The sequence below is a fragment of the Nicotiana tabacum genome, chromosome 15 (genome assembly GCF_000715075.1).
Source record: "Nicotiana tabacum cultivar K326 chromosome 15, ASM71507v2, whole genome shotgun sequence".
Classification (NCBI taxonomy): Eukaryota; Viridiplantae; Streptophyta; class Magnoliopsida; order Solanales; family Solanaceae; genus Nicotiana; species Nicotiana tabacum.
Window position 1 is genome coordinate 107139903 of NC_134094.1, and position 18095 is coordinate 107157997.

The 18095-nt window shown below is 35.9% G+C and overlaps 1 protein-coding gene and 1 non-coding gene across 2 annotated transcripts; both read right to left on the minus strand.

Annotated features, from left to right (window-relative positions):
- Positions 1-212: 212 nt before the first annotated feature.
- TRNAM-CAU (transfer RNA methionine (anticodon CAU)) lies at positions 213-297 on the minus strand. The gene is given in 2 exon segments: positions 213-248; positions 260-297. It is a non-coding gene; the product is annotated as a tRNA-Met (tRNA).
- A 15081-nt stretch (positions 298-15378) lies between these two features.
- Positions 15379-17553, minus strand: LOC107819325 (ethylene-responsive transcription factor RAP2-4-like). The gene has a single exon (XM_016645427.2). The coding sequence runs from the start codon at positions 16787-16789 to the stop codon at positions 15722-15724; it is 1068 nt and encodes a 355-aa protein (XP_016500913.1). The 5' UTR covers positions 16790-17553; the 3' UTR covers positions 15379-15721.
- Positions 17554-18095: the final 542 nt, after the last annotated feature.

The window sequence follows — 18095 nt, forward strand, 5'->3', positions numbered from 1 at the left end:
ATTTCATATCTCTTCTCTTGGGGGTCATTTAGTAGTATATATTAAGGGAAAATAATATATGTATTAGATTTGGTATTATTAATCCCTTATTTAGTAGTATTTTTAACATATTTATAACTAATACATGTATGTTATTTTTAATACTATTTCTTATACACCAAACAAGCTGGAGCACAGAGCTGTAAACTGTTGATACAAAAAAGATATTGAAATGGGGTGAGAGAGGCTCGAACTCTCGACCTCAGGATTACTCAGAAGCTATGAGACCTACGCGCTAGCCAACTGCGCCACCATCCCAATGTTACATCCTCACCTCCAGAATTATCATATATTAAATCTCATGGAAATTTAAGTAGAAGATGAATAATAAGAATAAAGGTTAATAGAGTAGAGAGAGAGCTGAAAACAGTTTTTTATATGCCTAGTTATAGGCTTAACAATCAAACAACTTTAAGCTTTTCTCTCATATGCTTATTGTTTTTCATTTTCTCTTAAGAGAGTAGAGAGATAGCTGAAAAGAATGGTCTTTCGATTTTTGGTATAATATTTTTTGGCTGATGTGTAGGGAGGCCAGAATTCTTTGGCTTATTGTTGGAGCTTGGAGTTTTCCAGCGACCCTTCTTATATTGGTTGTTGATGTGCAATACGTTTTCTTTTCAAATTGTAACGACCCAATCGGTCGTTTTGAGAGTTGTAGCTTTGTGCTCCTATAATATTCATTCCCTGCTTAATTGTTGTTATGTGACTTGTCGGGGTAGTTGGTTCGGATCCGGAGAAGTTTCGAAATAAATTGAGACACTTAGTCTCAAGGTTGAAAGCTTAAGTTGAAAAGGTTGACAGGATGTTGACTTATGTGTAAACGATACTGGAATAGAGTTTCAATGGTTCCATTAGCTCCGTTGGGTAATTTTGTACTTAGGAGTGTGTCCGGATTGTGAATTGGCGGTCCGTAGTTGAATTAGGGTTGAAATGGCAAAAATTAAAAATTTAGAAGTTTGACCGAGAGTGGACTTTATGATTACCGGGACTCGGAATGGAGTTCCGGGAGTTGGAGTAGGCCCGCGATGTCATTTGTGACTTGTGTACAAGATTTGGGGTCAATCAGACGTGATTTGATAGGTTTCGGCATCGAATGTCGAAGTTAGAAGTTCAAAAGTTCATTAGGCTTGAATTGTGGTACGATTCATATTTTTGATATTGTTTGATGAGATTCGAGGGCTCGACTAAGTTCGTATCGTGTTTTAGGACTTGTTGGTATGCTTGGTGGAGGTCCCGGGAGCCTCGGGTGGATTTTAAATGATTTTTGGATCAAGTTTGGAGTTAAATGGGGTGCTGTAGATGAAACCTTCTGGTGTAAACGCACCTGCGAAGCTTTGGTTGCAAGTGCGGGCTGGGAAAGCGCATGTGAGATTTTGAAGGGAGAGGGTACATTGGTCGCAGGTGCGAGGGAACTTTCCGCACCTGCGTGGCCGCAGATGCGACGACTGGAGCGCAGAAGCGAAAATGGAAATGGGGGCTAGATCCGTAGAAGCGGCAGTGTGGCTCGCAGAAGCGAGCCCGTAGGAGCGGAATCATGGTCTGCAGGAGTGGAGGAACACTCAGAAGCGGGAGAAGGGTCACTTCTGCGACACCGCAGAAGCTAGTAAGTTGTCGCAGGTGCGAGATGGCCTGGGCAGTGTATTAAAAATGAGGGTTCCGTGGTTTTCTTCGTTTTGAACATTTCAAGCTCGGGATTATGGGATTTTTGAGAGGATTTTCTAGGGGGTTTCTTGAGATATTATGTTTCCCATTTTTTCACTTAGATTGTATGGTTTTGAGGTGTAATTTGAGAGTGTGAGGCTAGGGATTTGGAGAGTTTAAATTGGGAATTTGGGTGTCGATTCGGTGTTGGATTTTGGTAAGTTTGGTATAGCTGGACTCGTGGCAGAATGGACTTTCGGATTTTGTGACTTTTGTTAGATTCCGAGACGTTGGTCCGGGGGCCAGCTTTTGAGTCCACTTTTTGACTTTTGATTAATAACTTAGTATTTTCTTATGTAAATGATTCCTTTAGCTCGTGTTGATTGTATCGAACTGTTTGTGGCTAGATTAGAGGCATTTGGAGGTCGATTCGCAAGGTAAGGGCGTGTTAGAGTAGGGATTTGCGATTTGAGGTAAGTAACAGTTTCTAAACTTGGTTCTCAGGGTATGAAACCCTGAATTTTGTGTCATGCGATTGGTGTTAAGGTGACGCACATGCTAGGTGATGGGCGTGTGGGCATGCACCATAGTAATTATGACTCGGTCAATTCCATGGAACTGTATAGTTAAATAATCTGTTGTTATCCATGTATTCTCCATGTGTTATGGAAATTAAACTGCAAATCATGTTAGAAATCATGCTTAGGCTATGTGTTGATACTGTAGGGACCCCCATATGTTGTGTTACATGTTGAATTATCTATTAAATTGCCACTTTGTACTCGGTCATAGTTTTTACTTGCATATTATATCTCGGTCTCTGTTGTTCTTTATTGATGCATTATATCATCATGTTTGGGATGTTTATCATGATTATTGAGATCCCGAGAGACTGGAGAGATTTATGTCTGAGTGAGGCCGAGGGCCTGATTGTAAGAATATTTAATTAATCGGGCTGCATGCCGTAGCATGTTTATTTAATTCATGCCATGATTGGCTTATTATGGTGCTTGGGGTGAAGGAGCCCTTCCGGAGTCTGCACACCTACCGAGAGAGTAGGTACCTACTGAGTGCGAGTGCGAGTGTCGAGCGCGAGTGCCGAGTGACTGTGAGGATTGGGTGACTGTGAGGTTGGAGTGGATGGGAGGACTGAGTGACTGTTATTCTGAGATTATGCACTTGATTTCATTACTGTGTACTTCTGCTGCCATATATCACTTTCATGTAGTTTCTGAGAGATATTATATCCTGTTTTAATTGAACTTGACATGAATTAACTGTTTTGGCTTCAAATGTCGAACTTGAATGCATGCTTATTTTCCTGTATTGTATTTTCTGTAATTGAACTACCTCCGTAAAGTTCGTCACTACCTTCAATCTAATAGTTAGTTTTGTTACTTACTGAGTTGGTTGTACTCATGCTACACCCTGCACTTAATGTGCATATCCAGGTGTTTTCAAATACGGTGGGTGCTGATTATCTGAGTAGCTTGAGCATTCACAGATTTCGAGGAAGTTGCCGGTGTTCGCAGACCTTGACTCTCCCTCCATATCTTTCAGCTTTATGTATTTAGTTTCAGTTTTTCATAGACAGTATTTTTAGACTTGTGTTATATAGACGCCCATGTACTCTGTGTCACCCTGGTTTTGGGAACTTTCGTATTGAGTTTTGACTTTCTATCCAGTTTATAAAAGCTTTAATTATTTAAATCTGTGTTATTTCATTTTTCACATAAAAATATTGGAAATATTTTGAGGTGTCGGCTTGCCTAGTACCACGTTAGGTGCCATCACGATAGACTAAGTTTTGGGTATGCTAGGATATGCTACGCGTTTGTGTCATAAATTTTGAGAATTCTTGGGATCAGTTTCTACCATTCGCGGAGTTTGCCTACAACAACAACTACCAGTCGAGTATTCAGATGGCTCTGTATGAGGCTTTGTATGGGAGACGGTGTCGATCTTCGGTAGGTTTGTTTGAATCAGGTGAGGCTAGACTATTGCGTACTGACTTGGTTCAGGATGCTTTGGACAAGGTTAAATTGATTTCGGATCCTCTTTACATGGCGCAGTCTAGACAGAAGAGTTACGCTGATAGGAAGGTTCGTGATGTTGCCTTTATGGTTGAGGAGAAGGTACTACTTAAGGTGTCACCCATGAAGAGTTTTATGAGGTTTGGGAAAAAGGGCAAGTTGAGCTCTCGGTATATTGGGTTGTTTGAGGTACTTCAAAGTATTTGAGAGGTTGCTTACAAGCTTGACTTGCCACCTAGTTTGTCAAGTATGCCTCCAGTATTTTATGTTTCTATGCTACGAAAGTATGTCACCTATCCATCTCATGTTTTGGATTTCAGCACTGTTTAGTTGGATGGTGACTTGACATATGATATGGAGCCGGTGACCATTTTGGATCGGCAGGTTCGAAAGTTGAGGTCAAAGGACATAGCTTCAGTGAAGGTGCAGTAGAGAGGTCAACCAGTTGAGGAGGTTACGTGGGAGACCCAGTGGGAGATGCGGAGCATATATCCACGCCTATTTGAGACTCTAGGTACGCGTCTAGACCCGTTCGAGGACGAACATTTGTTTAAGATAGGGAGGATGTAATGACCCGGCCGGTCATTTTGAGATTTGTAGCCTCGTTCCTCCATTTACTGTTCATTTCCTACTTAATTTTTGTTAAGTGACTTGCCGGGGTAGTTGGTTCGGGTCCGGAGAGATTTCGGAATGAATTGAGACACTTAGTCTCAAGGTTTAAACCTTAAGTTAAAAAGGTTAACCAGATGTTGATTTATGTGTAAACGACTCCGTAATAGAGTTTTGATGGTTCTGTTAGCTCCGTTGGGTGATTTTGGGCTCAGGATGTGTCTGAATTGTGAATTAGAGGTCTGTAGTTGAATTAGACTTGAAATGGTGAGAGTTGGAAATTTAGAAGTTTGACCAAGAGTGGACTTTGTAGTTACCAGGCTCGGAATGGAGTTCCAGGAATTGGAGTAGGTCCGTGATGTCATTTTTGACTTATGTGCAAAATTGGAGGTCAATCGGACGTGATTTGATAGGTTTCGACATCGAATGTAGTAGTTAGAAGTTCAAAAGTTCATTAGGCTTGAATTGTGGTATGATTCGTGTTTTTGATGTTGTTTGATGTGATTCGAGGGCTCAACTAAGTTTGTATCGTATTTTAGGACTTGTTGGTATGCTTGGAGGAGATCCTGGGGGCCTCGGATTGAGTTCGGATATTTTCGAATCAAGTTTGGAGTTAAAAGAGGTGTTGTAACTGAAACCTTCTGGTGTAAACGCACCCGTGGAGCTTTGGTCGCAGGTGTGGGCTGGGGGCGTAGAAGCGATTTTAAAGGGATAAGGTGCATTGGTTGCAGGTGGAGGGAACTTTTCGCACTTGCATGGCCGCAGATGCGGCGACTGGAGCACAGAAGCAAAAATGGAAATGGGGGTTGGGTTTGCAAAAGCGGTAGTGTGGCTCGTAGAAGCGAGTCCGCGGGAGCGGAATCATGGTCCGCATGAGAGGAGGAACACGCAGAAGTGGGAGAAGGGTCGCTTCTGCGACACCGCAAAAACGGGTAAGTTGTCGCAGGTGCGAGAAGCCCTGGGCAGTGTATTAAAAATGAGGGTTCCGTGGTTTTCTTCATTTTGAACATTTCAAGCTCAGGATTAGGCGATTTGTGAAAGTATTTTCGAGGGGGGTTCTTGAGGTAAGTCACTTGTAGTTAAATTGATGCAATAATTATGTATCCCCATTGATTTTCCCACCTAGATTGTGTAGTTTTGAGGTGTAATTTGGGAGTTTGAGACTAAGGATTTGGTGAGTTTAAATTTAGGATTTGGGTGTCGATTCGGTGTTGGATTTTGGTAAGTTTGGTATTGTTGGACTCGTGGCGGAATGGGCTTCCGATTTTTGTGAATTTTGTTGGATTCCGAGACGTGGGCCCCGGGGCTGCTTTTGAGTCAACTTTTTGACTTTTGATTAATAACTTAGTTATTTCTTATGAAAATTATTCCTTTAGCTCGTATTGATTGTATCGAACTGTTTGTGGCGAGATTCGAGGAATTTGGAGGCCGATTCGCGAGGCAAGGGTGTGTTGGAGTAGGGATTTGCACGGTTTTAGGTAAGTAATAGTTCTAAACTTGGTTCTCAGGGTATGAAATCCCGAATGTTATGTCATGTGATTGGTGTTGAGGTGACACATATTCTAGGTGACGGGTGTGTAGGCGTGCACCATAGTAATTGTGACTCAGTCAATTTTATGGAATTGTATAGTTGAATAATTTGTTGTTATCTGTATATTCTCCATGTGTTATAGAAATTAAACTGCAAATCATGTTAGAAATCATGCTTAGGCTATGTGTTGATACTGTAGGGACCCCCAAAAGTCGTGTTACATGTTGAATTATCTGTTCAATTGCCACTCTGTACTCAGTCACAGTTTTTACTCGCATATTATATCTCGATCTCTGTTGTTCTTTATTGATGCATTATATCATCCCTGTTTGGGCTGTTTATCATAATTATTGAGAGCCCGAGAGACTGAAGAGATTGATGACTGAGTGAGGCCGAGGGCCTGATTATGAGGATATTTATGGAATCGGGTTATACGCCACATCATGTTTATTTGATTTATGCCATGATTGGCTTATTATGACGCTTGGGCTGAAGGAGCCCCTCCGGAGTTTGCACACCCACAGTGAGAGAAGGTACCTACTAAGTGCGAGTGCCAGTGCCGAGCGCACACGAGCCGAGTGACTGTGAGGAATGAGTGATTGTGCGGTTGGAGTGGATGGGAGGACTGAGTGACTGTTACGCTTAGATTATGCGCTTGATTTCATTACTGTGTACTTTAGCTGGCATATATGACTATCATGTAGTTTTTGAGAGATACTATATCCTGTTTCAATTGAACTTGACATGAATTAACTGTTTTGGCTTCAAATGTCGAACTTGAAAGCATGCCTATTTTTCTGTACTGCCTTCGTGAAGATTGTCACTACTTTCAGTCCAATAGTTAGTCTTGTTACTTACAAAGTTGGTTGTACTCATGCTACACCCTGCACTTCGTGTATAGATTCAAGTGTTTCCGGACATGGTGGGTGCTAATTATTTAAGCAGCTTGATCATTCGGAGATTTCGAGGTAGTTGCCCGGCGTTCGCAGACCTTGACTCTCTCTCCCTATCTTTCAGATTTATGTATTTAGTTTCAGTTTTTCATAGACAGTATTTTCAGACTTGTGTTGTATAGACGCTCTTATACTCAGTAACACCCTCGTTTTGGGAACTTTCGTATTGAGTTTTGACTTTCTATCTAGTTTATGGAAGCTTTAATTATTTAAACTTGTGTTATTTTATTTTTCACTTAAAAATCTTGGAAATATTTTAGGTGTCGGCTTGCCTAGTATCACGTTAGGCGCCGTCACGACATGCTAAGTTTTGGGTCGTGACACAAATATACATAACTAGTTCAAAATATGTTATTCATTATGTCGATTTGTCGACCATGTTGTTATCTATAGGAAGATTTATGCTATATTGCTTTTATTTTTGGTGTTGGTATTTTGCTCCAATATTTCCAATGCAGGGTTGTCGACTCAGGCGAATCTATGATTTTATCTTTATGGTCCGGTGTTGCGACCAAACACACTCACGTAAGTATACGTGGTTGTCAAGTAATAGAGTAGTGAGTAGAGTATCGTTCCCATGAAGACTTATAAGTAACTTTTGACTGATTCAAGCTCAAACAACTTATCGATTCAAGAGATTTATCAAAAAATATAGAATTGACTAATTTACTACCGAAGAAACTATCAAGCAATGAAATAACTAGAAATCAACCACAATACTTAAGCAATTTCGGTTAACAATCAGTAGGAGAGGATTTTCCAGGGTCATAGGCTAGCTAACAATCATGTTGCATTATTAGCTTAAAATGACAAATTGATTTATCTGGATCGTTAATTGATAGAGTTGATATTACTCATATGAATCTGTCGAGTTCTTACTCGCGTATTCAAGCTAAATTAATGCCTATATGTCTATGGAATTAAGACTAATAAGAATGCATTTATAATTCCTGCATTTCAACCAAGCAAGGAAATTAGGTATATGTCTATCCTAATTGTGAATCCATTCCCCGATGCCCAGGTTCAAGAACTTGCTCTATTTAATTCTATATGCAATCCAGAATTCCCACTTTCGAGTTCAACTCTAGATTCGCAAATAGTATTTCACTGTTAGCTACTCAGCAAAATAATTAAAAACAGAATTAAATAAACAACCCAATATGATAAACTCAGACACGTCAAATTAAACTTCAAGCATCAACATTCATGTAGCACCCATGACCCCAGAACAATAGGGTTCTTAGCCACTCATGCTCATACAATCATCAAAAATAATATTTTCAAACATAAAATCAATGAATACTAGACGAAGAATGGAAGAAGTGATCAAATCCGTGCTTCCGAGTGTTTCGTACTTTGGTTCTTCTCTCAAAGTCACGTCCTTCCCCTCAAAATAGGTTTAGGTTAGCTTTTATATGAGTTGGGGGCTTCTTAGGGTCGAAATAACCGAGTCCTAGTCGAATTAGGACATGTTTGCGTTTTGGGCGCCCAAGGCAGCGTGGGGCGCTGGCCCCGGCGCTCGGCTTCCCAAGCTTCTGTAAAGTGTGCCACAAGCAGCGGCCCACGCTGCCTGTGGCCCTCAAACGTGCACTTTTGCCTTTTCGTCCCATTTTCGCTCCAATTCGCGTACTTTGGTCGCAAATCGCATCCGAATGATTCCTACACATAGAAATACCACAAATTAGCACAAATCATTATATTATACATCTCAAATCTATGAGACATGAGCACAATGTTAGTCAGTATACATCAAAATATGCATACATTAAGCCAAACATCATTCGGGTTCTCAATTCTACCACATCCCATCTAATTTAATAGGTTCAAAATTTATTATTTGTACATATTAATAATTTTTGAGCAAAAATATAAGGTATGAACGAAAGTTATGGGTTCAAATGAATATATAGCCTCTGCACTGAATATCCCCCGATTGTCCTTACTTCTTTATTAGTAATAATATGATGTACAATATTCTCACCTAAAAAAAAGTTGTCTCTTCTTTGAAGCTTCAAGTAGTCTATTGTTTGAATTTTTTTGGATCACAAACATTCCACTAACAACAGCAGGATTTCGAAACATTGTTGTTGATAGAAATAATGTTCTTTTCACTTTTAGTTCCTATTATTTAGAAATAAGAATAAATTACCAGATGAAGATTAGCAAAGCGTTGATTTTGAGTCTATGCTGCTAAGTTTTTGAAGTCTTCAAGTAGAAATCTATTTTGAGAAAACGATACTATCTCATAGTTTTAAGCATATGTTTCACACAACGGACATTTTGTGCACTTGGTTTTTATTTGATTTTTACTAGCAACTCCTTGGTATTCGAGCACGCGTATATGAATTTTTATTTGTGACAATACGTTAGTTATCATATTTATTAGTTTAATATCATAAGGATTTATTTGTTATTGCTTTAATTTATAAGTGATATATATATATATATATATATATATATATATATATATATATATATATATAAAAAAAAAATTGTATAATATACTTTACACCATCAACTCACAGAACTTAAACACCTTTCTTTTTCTAGTTTTGTTTTTCTTGTTTGTCATTGCTTGAGTACCAATCATATTTAGTACAAAAGACTAGAAATATTACAAATTAATTGAAAGACATATGTTCAGTTATCCACTCTAATAGCTCAACATCCCATTTTTTCCCATGCAAATTCAACAACCTTTTCCCATGCAAAACTAGCCATCACCTTTTGTCCATCATTAGCCTTACCAACCTTAGGCATCCATCTTCACCGCTCTCCCTTTTTCCATGGAGGAGCGGTCCCAATCTGAAAAAGGCGATGGATTTCCCCAAAATCAAATTACAACAAATAATAATTCCCCCACACAATATGAACCTTTAGCTATATCAGTTTGTAATACTCAACCGCCTTTCGCTTCAGGAACTTACGTTGTTCAAGTCCCAAAAGATCAAATCTATCGCATTCCACCACCTGAAAATGCTCTAATCGTCGAAAGCCACCGGAATCAGAACCGAAAACCTCGACGTTCTTGTTGTTATTCTCGTCGTTGTATATACATAGTTGTAATGTTAGTTTTTATTGGAGTTATTATTGGATTGATAATAGGTCTTACCAAATTATTTACCAAGCATGATGATCCACAATTTAGTGTGAAACAAGTCTTACTCAAGAAATTACAACTTCAGCATAAACGTCCTCAATATCAATATGAATATGACATTACAATTGAAGCCAAGAATCCGAATCAAAGGTCAAGAATTTTGTATTATGAAGAGGATGGTGATGTTTCTTTGTATTTTAAGCAGAAAAAAATTGCTCAAGGGAATTTTCCTGATTTAGACCAAGGTCCCAAGAGTTCGACGGATATTAAGGTTATTCTTCATAACGGGAAAATCGATCAATTGCCTAAGGAAGTTGAAAAGAACATGAATAGCACGAATTCAAATCAACATTTGTCTTTGTCTCTCTCAATGGATGTGCCTATCAAATTTAAAGTTTGGGGGATAAGTTCCAAGCGTAAGAATATTGAGTTGTGTTGCAGTTTAACTGTGAATACCTTGACGAAAAATAGTCATGTAAACAACCAGAAATGTCTTAGCAAGTCGTAGCTAGCTAGCTGTCTAGCTTTAAGATAAATTCTTGGGTATTAGATTTTCTCAAGAGAAATTTCTGTTTATATAGCAAAAGTTTCCTTCTTCTTGTTTTAAAACAAGTTTACTATTACCATGGTTGAATTACATTGAAGTAAAAACACATATATTATTCTTCCATAGTTAAGTTATAGTTGAGTTTCCATATGGTTGAGTTTTACTTGTGTAATTTGAAATTCCATGACAATGATTATTTTTCACTTAAAAGTGGTTAGCCCCTGCTATTGCTACCATTGGTTTAGTGAACGGACCATGCGCGTACGTATTTTCAAATTGAGAAATAATGCTAGAACTATTAATCTAAATAGCCACACACCCAATTACTTAAACAAAAAATAACCGACAGATATATAATATCTATCTATTTATCTATCTATATTAAATTATATTAAAAGCACGATGGTCCTTAGCTAAATATTATTCGTGTTTTTTTTTAAAAATAAAATAGAGTTCAAACTAGACAAAATAGTTATTTGATTATTTTTTTAATATTTAGAAATAGTCATATAATTAATTTTCTGCTCTTTAGGAATAGTCATTTAATTATTTCCCTAGTATTAGAACTTTAATCTTTAAATTTCTTTTAGTTCTAGAATTTCAAGCACTTTCAATTCACGCAAAAAAATTGTTGACTTTCAACATCATTTTTAATTAGGAGTATTAAATTTTTGTTTCTTCATCTCAATTCTATAAAGAACTGAAGAAAAACAAAATAAAATAGAAAGTAAATATTAAGAAGACGTACGTTATCTAAAACTCCTTTTATTTTTCCTAAAGCGAACTATGAGGCCGTTTGGATTAGCTGATATGAAGTAACTGATAAGCATTAGGTGCTGAAAAGCACTTTTAAGTGCTGAAACTGATTTAATAAATAAGCAGTTATGTGTTTGGATACAAGTGCTGAAATTGATAATAAGCTGTTGCTGTATTTGATAAAAAAAAGTGCTGATAAGCTCTTTTTCTGTTAAAATGACTTAAATAACCTTAGAAGTGTTTATACTTATAAGGGCGTAATTTATTCAAAATTTTAGATTCCAAATCGATCCAAATACAAAATATTCTATTTGTCATTTTATTTTAAATACAACTGTGCTTAGATAAGATAATTTTTATGATAAATATTATTTATTTTATGATAAGCATATAATCATAAGTTATAATAATTAATAAATTGATAAAAGTTTCTCAGCAAAAAATAAACCTAAATAGGACAAAATATTTAAAGAGAAACAAACACTGTCTTTATCACCACAACATTTAGAAAGCAACACACCAAAAATTTGATATGTCCTCATTTATTACATACAGTTCAAAGATTAATACACAATCACATAGATATAAATATGCAAAGGAATAAAGAATTTGCTTATCTTAAATAGTCAATGGACATTGCAGACTTGAAGAGAGGGGGTTAGGTTGAAATAGTACTTGAAGTAGTGAGTATCGATGTAATAGTTTTGTTCTAAAAAAGAATATTTTAAGGATAAAATAGTAAAAATTTTGGTCAAACTTAAAGTGCTTATAAGCTAAAAATTTATAAGCTGGGGGTGACCAACTTACGGCTTTTGGCTTATTTTTGACTTATAAGCACTTGGCTTATAAGCACTTTTAACTTTACCAAACGCGTAGATAAGCCAAAAAGTGCTTATAAGCTAGTTTGACTTGCTTATAAGCTTAGCCAAACACCCTCTATGATGGATAACTTTTAATCATTTTCAAAAGATCATTGTGTAAAATTCCATTGAATTCTAATCCTATTAATCTCTACCTTGATAAAATTTAATAGTTATTCTTCTCCCTATTAGATTCTTTAGTGACCTTTATGTCATAAATGCATATTCCAATTTAAATTCATATTTTCTTTGTAGTTTTATCAATATGATTTAATTATTTAGGAGTCGTTTATATTAGGAAAAAAACGAGCACTTTGAAATCCTTTTCAATTTAGGAATCTTTATTTTTTAATAATTATTTATTTATTTATTTATTAAACTATACACAATTTTACCGTGCAACTCTTCTCTCCTTTTGCCATAACTACCGATTTAAAGAAAAGAATAATTTATGGTACAGCAACATAAATATTAAAAATAAATTTTATATAAATTTAATACAAAATTTGATTCATCTACAGCAATATATATACTAAAAATAAATTTCATACATCTAATTATATATATCACTAGAAGAAGTAAACTATCAATATGGACGGCTATTTACGTAAAGATTCATAATAATTTTCACATGAAAGTAGTGGCGTTTTTTTCGACAGTGTGGGTCCGCCCCTTAGTAAAAGGATGAATATATATCCTTTTCATTGATATTTCAAAAGAAGATAGGCATCATCCCACTTGACATATCCTTTTCTTCAACATTGAATACAAGGCCTTCTAGGATAAAGGCTACTTTTTCCATCTCTCACTCAGAATGAAGAAGTAGGCCTTAATTTGATTGGATATCAAAGGAACAAGCCTACAAATGTGAAGCACAAAACAAGATATTATATAAAGTATAAGCAAATGAAGAAAAGAGATATTTTCTATGATTCGGATGCCTTCCTTTTTTTGTTCATTTAATTTGGTGTTATTATGCGTTGAACTTAGAAATTTTTTTCAGTATAAACGATGAGACTATTGATCGGGTTAGAAAGAAATTCACTTCCATGAATGATTATTTTGAGCACATGTTTTTGTAAAAAGTGGCGAAATAGTCAAACTTTATGTTAATTTAGTATTGGTTTAAATTATATACATAGAAAGTATAAAAAGTTTACACTAACATACTAGGTAACAATTTTTATCAAGTTATCAATAAATACTTATCAAAAAATTTATTTTTTAGTCTTATAAATGACCTAATTATATGTATAAATATCTTTTTACTCATTAATTTTTGTTGGAAACTCTGTAAAATTTTTGGGAAAATGACATTGTATAACCACTCTTAAAATAATAGCCAAAAGAATGTATAATTATTTGTATATATATGCATTTTATATGTTATATACAAATATTATATACTTTTTTTGCTACCGAATTTAAATAGTTTCTGACGCTGGCTAAAAGCAAAAAAGGCTAAAATTATTGCACAAATGTAGGACCCATGGGACGTGCAGTATAATGCTAGTTCGTGTGGGGGAGTAAATTAAACATAGTGCAACCATTATAACCATGTCCAAACACTAAAAGCTCTTAGCATTATCAGTACAATTAATACATCACAACAATTATTATTTTTTACACGAACTTATAAGCTGCTTTTCCCATTACTACTTCCAAACAGAGAATATGTATCAAATTCTTAAGCTTCCATCTTGAGTTATGAAGTGTCATATTATAATGAGAATAATACGCGAAGTTGGGACTTAATATACCGCAAGTAGAAAACGATAATGTGATAAGAAAGATTATCGATTTGACACGTACCGAAATACATTAATACGAAACTTGTAAGACATAGTAATTTTTAATAGAAAAAACTCGTTTGGTAATCTTAGTAACCAACTCTAGGGAAGACGTTGAAAATTCAGAGACGGAGCCAGGATTTGAAGCTTATGGTTTCGGGATTTTAGTTCTTTTAAATTACTGGGTTCTATAATAATAATTTATAGATATTCCATGAATTTTTTAAGACAAATACAGAGTCTGCACAAAAATTATTGGGTTCGGCCGAACTCGTAAGCAGAATGCTAGCTCTGCCCCTTGTTGAAATGATGGTGAAAACGATGAGTACAACTCCATGCAATTATTGAAATAGACACACACATTGGATCAGTAAAGAGGAGAAGGAAAAGCTAAGCAAGCAGAAGGAGTTTGTGATATTTATACCTTATTGCCTTGAATGCAGTATAAAGTAACAATAACGATTACTATAATTTAATTACCATCGAAGGCTGTGGTAGAATTATTGGATCCCTGAATTTTTCACTAAGATTCAGGGATAAGAAATGCCTTAGCTCTCTTATTGAGCTTACTCAATATAAACTTAAAATTAATCCTTACCAATAAACTTTGGATACAAAATAGTCATAAAAACTAAGCTGTAACTTTTTGTATACATTTGTGTTTATGTTCTTTTTCTTCTTCTTTTTAATGTTAATTAAGCTAACTTGTGAAAGCAATTAAGAATAGATGGTTGCCAGCTGATTTTATTGCTTTACTAGGAAAAGTTGACAGCTAATTGCAATCTTAACTAAGGCCCAAACACTTGTCAAGTAGTGAAAGTTATCTCTATCCTTACGATCTGGGAAGATATGGTAGTTGGATTGGTCTCCCCATTTCCATTTGTTGAGGTTTTAGAGCCTTCAAAATTCAAAATTCAACCTATTTTTGCTTCAAGGTTTGAGAAATATCAGCACCTTTATCTTTCTTTTTCCTTTCTCAATTTTTTGGGACGGGGATGAACCCGTGAATAATAAGAGAATACACATATTATACTTATATTCACGCTCACTTCTTATTTGGGTTAATTATTCAATTCAATAACTAAAGCCAAACGCCACTTCTTATTTGGGAAAAAAGCTTCTTACTTCTCCGTTCCAATTTATGTTAACCTGTTTGATTGGGCACGGAATTTAAGAAAAAATAAAAGACTTTTGAAATTTGTTGGTCCTAAACAAGTCAAAAATGAATCCAGAGTATTTATGTGATTATAAAAACTTCTCATTAAGGATATAATTATAAGTTTAAACTAAATTATTATCAAATTTAAAAAATAATCATTATTTTTGAAACCGACCAAAAAATACTTTTCCAAAAGTGAAACCACAACTTTTTAAGATTTTGGAGCTCAAAAATAACATAAAAGGTTAACTTTAACAGGCCTTGGCTAAAAATTTTGTAGTTATCTGTTGTCCTATCTCCAAATTGGCTTAATTTGTGAGTAGATTTTACTTGTTAAAATAGAATATGAAACTTCACAAATACTGAAGGATGAGCACTGAATATACGGCTAAGACATGAATACAACCAGAAAACTATGAATACAAAGCAAAATTACAACATATAAAAAAGCACCAAAATCCACTGGCCTAGCTCAGACAAAAAACACCAGCTGGCCTGTTTGGATCCTTCCTATAAAAGCTTAAAGGAAAAAATGTAAAAAAAAAACAACTTTAATAACAGGATTTTCCCAATAAATCTAAGGACCAGCCATGCAATTACCAAAAACTCATTGCAATGGCCTGTCCCCTAATCCTACTGACAAACATCTTTAAACAAAGAATTATAAAGATTACATTATCCCAATTTCTAAATTTGACTAAATTTATAGCAGAGAAGCCCAATCAATCTCATGAGATGGATGCTTCTGCAACATGAAATTCTCCGAACACATGTCCCAAATAGATTCCTCCTCGGCAAACTCCGTGACCGTTAAATCAGAAATGGGCGACGACCCGCCCGTTCCATCACTTTCTGACCCGACTTCTGCCATCTTGCTTTCCTCTTTCTTGGAAGAAACTTTCCGCTTCTTTTTAGTACTGTCAATGCTTTTCCCTTGAGCTAAGTCTTGACAAATGGCTTGTAACTTAGCATCCACTGAGGAGTGAAGCGGCTTGTACTCGCCGAATTCACCCCCGATGAGCGAGCCATTATGGCGGAGGTGGGGGAAATTCAGGCGAGCAAAGTCACCCCGGAGTTTAAAGGCCGCCTTGTCATAAGCTAAGGCGGCCTCCTCAGCGGTGTCAAAGGTACCAAGCCAAAGCCGGGTCCGGTTCTTGGGCAATCGGATCTCTGCCACCCATTTTCCCCAGTGGCGTTGTCTAACACCGCGGTAAAGCTTAGGGGGTTTGGGTGGCGAGCCTGATTGCTTCATCGAAACCGGCTTTGGACTCAAAAGAGAAGCATGATGGTTATGCTGACGTGATAAAGAATCTTGGAAAGTAGCAGCTGATGACATTATTTGTTGCTGTTGGTGGTTGTTTTGGAGGTAGATTTGAGCTTGGATCTGGTGAACCTGGGCTTGTGTTAATTGATCCAGCCCAATTGAGCCCGGTTGCTCCATTTCGAAGCCAGAAAACCCTTGTGAAAAAGTAGGATTTATGGTCGTAGAAGTAGAGCAACCATCATAGATCATATTGGGCTGAGATATTAAAGAAAATGAATCATAGGGATATGAAGTTGAAGTAGAAGTAGTGGTAGTAATAGGAGAAGATTGAGAATTTGTAGAGGGAAAAGAGAAAGAAGAAGGAGGTGAAATAGGAGGATAATTGATAGGGGAAGCACTTTTGATAAAAGGTGCAAGTGCTTCCATCAGCTCACCACCACCCTGCAAAGAGTTTGATGAGTTAAGATCTAAAAGTGTACTAGTCCAAAAATCCATTGTAGCTGCCATGCCTAAATCTTCACACAAATTTAATTAAAAGACCAACCTGTTTCTTATCAAATAAAAGAACAGGGTTGATTGCAAAGAAGAAAAAAAAGAACTAATGAAAATATAATCAAATAAGTGGATTCAAAGAGGGTCTTCAAATAACAACCCCTTTTTTCTGGTGGTTAAGAAAAAAATCAACCTTAGAAGGGACAACTAATAAGCCCTCTAAGCTGATTTTTGGTGAAAATAGATATAAAAGAAAGAATGAATGAACTCTACAAATTTACTGAAAATCTTGAATCTCGTTTCTGAAAACACCTAGCTTTTAAGAAAAAATCCTTTAAGTTTGCATTTTCTCCAATTTGTTACAAATTCAAAAACCTCAAAAACACAAACCCATAAAACCTTCTTGAAAAGACAGATTGTTTACAGAAAGGGATTAAAGAAACGGGATGATACAGAAGGGGGAAGAAAACAAAAAACATAGATTACCCTAATGAAAAACTGAAGTTTTTTTGAAGAATTTAATTTGGTGTGTGTAGTGTGTGCAGGTGTGAGAAATAGATGTGTATATCTCTCTCTCTCAGCCTCACTCTTTTCTTTCTTTTTTTTTTTGGTGGCCTTTATCTTCTCATATGTCTCCTTTTATAGCCTTTTCGCCCATTGTTTTTACACCTTTAACCATCCTTCTGCGTTTAATTCTTTTCTATCTACCGGTCTTTGCTTAGCTAAGAATTCTTCAGACTAGGATTTGGAACCAATAAGAAGATGACATTTGGATAGTCTACTGACACCTGTCATTTCCTAGCGTACACCTGTCAGTTTTCGTTCAACTCTCTCTATCGCGAGGATTCTATTGACCAAGATAAGTTCACACTAGCTGCTGCATGGCCGTTAATTTTGTTTGTCTTTTCTTATTCTTTTGTTTCATTGTATTTCCATGCCAAAATTTATGGCTTTTCTTTATTTAATTTTCAGAAAGTACTATTTTTGTTTTAAAATAACTTAAATTGCAATTAATTACGTCTCAATTTTAAATTATACGAATAGTACGTATGTGCATCATTACCTTCATTTCACTTTTCCGGTTATATTCTTTTAAGTTTCACACTTATTTTACCGATAACAAATTTTATCCCCGTCCATTGGTACTACTTAAATAAAACCGTAGGGGTCGTTTGGTTCAATTATGGAATAAACAAATATATTTTAATATCTCATAAGATTAGTTATCTCACATTGTATGTGAGATAATTAATCCTCATCATTTGCTATAAAATTTATTTCGCCGTTAGCTAATTTTTATAACCAAACATAAAATTAAATA

What these genes read in the sequence shown, in the direction of transcription:
- LOC107819325 (XM_016645427.2), bottom strand. Translation starts at nt 16,789, where the DNA reads ATGGCAGCTACAATGGATTTTTGGACTAGTACACTTTTAGATCTTAAC.